This window comes from Helianthus annuus, chromosome 4 (assembly GCF_002127325.2).
Source record: "Helianthus annuus cultivar XRQ/B chromosome 4, HanXRQr2.0-SUNRISE, whole genome shotgun sequence".
Taxonomy (NCBI): domain Eukaryota; kingdom Viridiplantae; phylum Streptophyta; class Magnoliopsida; order Asterales; family Asteraceae; genus Helianthus; species Helianthus annuus.
This window is the reverse complement of record NC_035436.2, coordinates 109943203-109949403: the sequence shown is the minus strand read 5'-3', so window position 1 is coordinate 109949403 and position 6201 is coordinate 109943203. Positions and strand designations below refer to the sequence as shown.

At 42.2% G+C, this 6201-nt stretch overlaps 1 protein-coding gene across 1 annotated transcript; it reads right to left on the bottom strand.

Annotated features, from left to right (window-relative positions):
• Positions 1-1254: 1254 nt before the first annotated feature.
• Positions 1255-2706, bottom strand: LOC110933576 (proline-rich protein 36-like). The gene has a single exon (XM_022176791.1). It carries the CDS (start codon positions 2704-2706, stop codon positions 1255-1257), a length of 1452 nt encoding a protein of 483 aa, XP_022032483.1.
• Between the last annotated feature and the right edge of the window lie 3495 nt (positions 2707-6201).

Genomic DNA, 6201 nt, shown 5'->3' with positions numbered 1-6201 from the left:
GCCCATGTAACCTTTTCCCTTGTTTTCACACCAGTCTTGGCCCTGGCCGGCGTGTTTGATTCACTTCTCTTGCTACCACTGCTAGTTCCTTGCTTGAAGTAGGAAAACTTCCGTTTGTTTTCCCCCGACGACTCCACATGAGTCTCTTTCTTTTTCTGATCATCCTTTGAAAACTTGTTAACCTGATGGCTTCTTCAGTCAGCGAGATGCTCAAATCGATGGCTTCAGTAATGGTTGCTGGTTTCGATGTTGTGACTATACTCATGATCTGAGGTGCTAACCCCCAGATGAAACGTTCCACGTGCTTGAATTCGGGCGTGACCATGTACGGCACTACATGGGACAGATCATGAAACCTTTGAACATACTCAGCAATTTTTGGTCCTTGCATCCTTAGGTTCCAAAATTCGGTTTCCAATCTCTGGATCTCAGCTCTGGAGCAATACTTCTTGCGCATCAGCTCTTTCAATTCAGCCCAAGTCATGGCGTATGCTGCAACCTCTCCTAGTGTTTGAACATGAAGATTCCACCATGATAGGGCACCATCAGTAAAGAGCCCAGTGATGTATGTGACTTGTTGTCCCGGTGCACATTTGCTCATTCTTATTGTCGTCTCCGTCTTTTCAGTCCAACGAGTGAAAGCCACGGCACCTCCAGTGCCATCAAAGTTTTGCGGCTTGCAATCTAAGAATTGCTTGAAAGTACACCCATTCGAAGGGTTGTTGTTGTTATTCGAAATGTTTCCACTTGAGTCTCCTTGAGAAGCAGCATATTGTGCAATTGCGGCAGCGATGATTCCTTGCAGTTCTGCCTGGTTAGTCGGCATGCGTGTGTCACGTCGTGGAGGCATTTTCTAGAGGATGTTCCATATTGGTCAGGTCATAGTAAGTATGATAATCATACGTATATGTAGTAACATTCATCATTCACATAACATCTCATGTCATAATCATAACAAAAAATCAACAACGCATGGATTTAAAAGACTTGCGATTTAAGTTTCATAAGCAAACCACTAATACAGTTTCACAATTTCACCATATGTCAAAATATACTGAGGGCTACATCACCCTTTTCTGAGTACAATAAATCAAAAACCAAAATCGTGGTCTCAAAAAGGTCTTCATAGTCATGGCTCTAGCGCTGTCTTCCCACTAAGAGTAGCCGATCTGTAGATGATCTGAAATCCCTATTTCCTCGAGTATATCCCTAAGCTGACGGTGGAGGAGGAGGTGGAAAATGAGAGAAAATCAATCAGCGCAACTGCACCAAATCCTCCTCAAGTGCATAGGCAAAGCGCAACATGAAAGCAACCTGTCGATCGAGAGGGAGGAAATGAACGTCTGAATCATGAGACGATGGAAAGGAAGTGTGCGATGCTGAAAACTGATTCTGACAGGGACAGTGAGGATGTGGAGCTCTCTCCAACCGCTGGACACATCGTCTCAAGGCGTCCCGCTGTAACTGCAGTGACGTGAGCGTGTCCTCTACAGAGTATCCATCATGGAAGGGATGATAAGGGTCGGATACAGGCATGACATGGGGTGCTGACCATGGGGATGGTTCACCCATCGGGGCTGAAACCGGAAGTGTAATGTGTGGGGTAAATGCAAACTGTGAAGTGATATGGGGAAACTGGGTCACGAAAGGTGCAGAAAATGACACTGGTGGAACAAAATCTGGATAAGGGACCTGCGGTAAGAACTGGCTATCCTCTGGCATGAATGGGATGTGGCCGAAGGGCTGACTCGACGATCCCTCCCCAGGTTGGGGCGGAGGAATATCCGGAAGGAAAGTGATAGGAAGGTCAGTATCATGGGTACCAGATGTGGATGGAGGAAACAAGGGAGCATCGAGTGGTACAGCGATAGGTGTGGGAGGGGGAGTGACTGGGACTACGTACGGAGGGTAGTCATCCTCCTCAATCCACCCATTGCTGGAGTAGGCGTATCTCGGGTGAATGTGGGTAGCAAACGGTGCCAGGTCATCAAAAATAGCCATGGGATCGGGTATGGGTGCTACATCTGGTATCTCAACAGCTGGTGGTGCAACAACGGGTGCATTAATGACAGGAACAGGGTCAATGGCAAGAACAGGCTCGGAAGTGACTGGAGCGGGCTGATAATCAGCAAGTATGGCAGGAATCGGATCATCTGGAGGAACAGGAGCCTCAGCAGGCTGCTCCAACTCCATCTCCTCATCAGCGTCCATGCGAGGAATGTAACCGAGTCCCAACGGTGGGATATGAGAAGCTATCGACTTTAAGGAACCTGAAGCGGACGAATCAGACTGAACCTCCATATCAGGAAGCTCGACCATGGGAACAATAGGATCAACAACTGGGATATCAACAAGTGGAACACCGTCCTCTACCGGGGCCCCACCATCCTGGTCTCCCTCCGGGGGACCCTCGATGAGTAGGTCGATGTCACCATCGGGTAACGCGTCGATAGATTGTTCCTCAAAGGGAACTGCAGCGAAAGGGAGAGGGGCATGGATTGGAACAAGGGGTAGGTCCTCTCCTGGTGGGCCGTCAGCTAAAGGTACATCATCTCCGAAGATCGGTAGGGCAAAAGGCTGAAAGTCGTCTTCATCGGTGCTCGTGGTGTCTGAGGTGTAAACTCCCGAATCGGTAGCCATCTCGTCATCAGAGGTAAAAGCCCTCGGGTCACTCGCGTTAGATACTCCACTACCAGATGATGCCATGGTCTTTGTAACACAACCACAACATATGCACACAAATAAGGTAAGCATGAAAACAAATAACAATAAAATCATGTATACATCCTTGTCTTTCCAAGCTAACCCACCCAATCTCTACGACTGAATTCCCTAGTCTCTCAGACTAACTCCCTGGCCTCTAAGACCAACCTCCCAGTCTCTAAGACTAATTCCCTGGCCTCTAAGACCAACCTCCTAGTCTCTAAGACTCAAATTTTCCCCAGCCTCTAAGGCTAAACATCCCCAATCTCTAAGATTGAATCCCTCAGTCTCTAAGACTGAAATCTCCCTCAGTCTCTAAGACTGATACAAAAATTTTGAAAAAAAATGTATTTGTGACCTTTTGTTTGTAAAAATTTTTGTGCCCTGTATCTGGACTTTTAGTGTATGCAAATGTAAAAACGTTTGAAAACATTTTCGTGAGAGCCCTAGTGATCATAGTCTAGACTCGAGAAGGAATCCTAGTTCGCTATGAACCTGGCTCTGATACCAAGCTGTCACACCCTGGCTTTTGCGGAGGCGTGGGTTTATTTGGTGTGACTTCTTAATACCATAGCAACAATCACAATAATGCTATATGATAAAAACATACGATGTTCATCCATTAAAATAGTTAAGAAAATGCATAACATATTGTTTTAAAACATCAACCACAAAATGCGTTACAAAACATGACTTGTTTAAAAAAAAAGAGTTCATAAGACTCGACGAAATGCTACCAACGACCCAAGGATTTGAGACATGCAACTCGTCCAGGAAAGAGTTACACTTCCCAAACCTACGACTCCGGATGACATCCTTATTTAGTACGCAGCTAATCATGCATCACTTGCCAGATCCAATTTAATTCCCTGAAATACATGTAGTTTAAAAAGTCAACAAAAAGGTTGAGCGAGTTCATGTGTAAGTCTTGTGTATATAAACCGTTTTAATATGTCTGTAGGTAAAAATAGTCCCTGGTATGTAGCAATAAGGAAAAACTGATCACCATTGGGTTGCAAATCCAATAGTATATGTGAATGATGCAGGAAGACTCAAACCTAGCAAATTTGTCTCCGGTATGAAGACATAGTCACCACTATGGGCCCCCGGCCTCATGGGTGTGGGCTCGCTACACCCAAATAGATCTACCACTCATGTCCCGTGGTCCTACTATGAGGATTAATGGCCTTAAGTGTCATGCCCACCACTCACTTGATCGCGTAATAAAAACCCTCCTTAAGCTAACAATACCATGTATAAAATGTCTGAAATAAATTGTAAACATGTATTCCACCCCCGAAGTATAAAACCGAAAACAGTAAAGGAATAGGGGGTCATGAACTCACCGAAGTGCGTCTTGACTCGAATCTTAACTCTTTCCGCTACACGACAACCTACAACGTACTAATGTCTATTAGACGAACGGGCCGTGCCTTGGCTTAGAGTTTAGTGTTTTGATTTGCGTTACTTAGGTATTATTTTGTTAAAACAATAATAATTATTTTAACTTAACTATCGTTCTTAGAAAAATAGTTAGACAACTATTTCATATCTATTTTTCTCGAATATTTTACTAAGTGTTCGGATTTTCGGAAAATTTTGGCAGAGTCTCCTCTGTAAATAGAGGTGTCCATGCTTAAATAGCATATCATTTTCTTTTACATATATCCAATAGTTCATTTTTCAATAACCAAACCGACATATCGACAAACAAAACGTTACTTACTTTATTTCAGCTTCATTACTCAAAACCGGACTGTTTTCGAGGATTTATATAAAATAGTTAACCTTCTCTAAAAATTACCAAATTTTTACAGAATATCTTATGTGTTCCAAAATTTATCGTGTAAAAATATCAAAGTCCAGTTCATTACCCGTATTTTATAGAAAATCATTTTCTCGACTGCAATCAGATTTGTTACTTTCTGATTGCAGTTTACGGAAATATTCACTAAAAATTAACCGTAAGTCCGTTTGACGAAATTCCAGTTGGAGGGTCGTCCTGACAACGGTGTCCATCTACTGTAAAAATTCCATGAGTCGGTTTCACTCAGGTTTCAGGTTATGACTTTGAAAACAACACACTTTTTCTGCAGTAAAAATGCAGCTTGAGCTGCTGTCCAAAAATAGTCTTTTAAAAACAGTAAACGGTCTCGAAAAATTACGATTCTAGTGCCATTTGTTTAGTTATTCCAAAATACACATTTTAGGCTTCAGAAAATCGGTTTTTCGATTTAAAATGGTCCCGTTACAGCCTGTTGAAGTTGGCTGGAAATCCAACTCAGCAAGCTGTTTACATTGTAGAAGTGACTAAAAATGCGTAAACAAGGATCCTAACCATGGTTTATTGATGAACAAATGTTAAAACTTCAATCATGATTTAACCAACCCTAAACCATCTAGATTTCAACTTCACACAACCTTTTTATATATGGTTTTTATGCAGAAAGTTAAGTCCAACATTTTAGTGTTTTAGCTTTTGTGTGTCATGAACATTCAAACAAATCATAACAAGAACAAGATGGAACAAGGGTGTGAAGGGACTCACTACTAGCACAAGGCTAGGGTAGTAATCTTTGGACAAGATGATGGTGAAATGTTGGTGACAAAGGCTTGAATCAAGCTTCCTTGAAAACCCTTCAATCTTGCACTTCTATGGAGGAACCTCAAGCTTGAAAGAGAGCTTTTTGTGAAAGAAATGGAGGTGGTGAAGTATGGTGGTGGTGAAATCGGTTATAGAGAGGAGGGGGGGGGGTGTGTGCTGAAAATAAGAGGGAGGAGGGAGGAGGTTGGGTGTAATCTTTGTAATGATGATGATCTTCTTGGAAACATGCATCCTCCAACCCTAAGGTCATCATTGCCTAACTCTTGGCCAATAAGAGTTAAGATTGCAATATCAAAAATCTAAACAAAACATATTTACTAATCATGGCAGAAAAATCGGTTGGGGGGGGGTTAAAATGTAAATTTTTGGTAATTAGTAGGTAATAAGTTAGAAGGTTAAGGGTATTTTCAAGTATAGTGGGTGTATGTCATATTAGCATGGTGTATAGGGATTTTTGTGACCATAAATAATTTAAAATGATAAAATAATATTTCTGACAATATTTTCATGTCTCGGGTAATGTCTGGTTGTTCGGTTTCGCATCGTTCCGTTAAAGCCTTTAATTGTCCCGTATAGCGTCTTTTGTGCATCTTTTTGTAACGAAATTAATTCCAACACTTAGGAAAGTGTCCAGGACCATTTGGTCAATACTCTGTGTAATATGAGTGTGTCAAAAGCTGAATTGTTACTAAAAGTGCGGAATTCTGTAATTAAATTGCGTTTTAGGCACTTTCCGGCACTCAAACTATCACCTAGTGACATAGTCTTATGGTCCTCACTTCCCTACACTCCATACTAGTGTAGTGTTTTATCTCTGGCCCATACTGGCCTAAAAATAGTATCTGTCTAAGTACTGGCATTGTCAGCATGCGTCGGATTTATCTGCTCATTGT

Excerpts from the sequence above, each read along its gene's own strand:
- LOC110933576 (XM_022176791.1), bottom strand. The coding sequence starts at position 2,706 with ATGGCATCATCTGGTAGTGGAGTATCTAACGCGAGTGACCCGAGGGCT.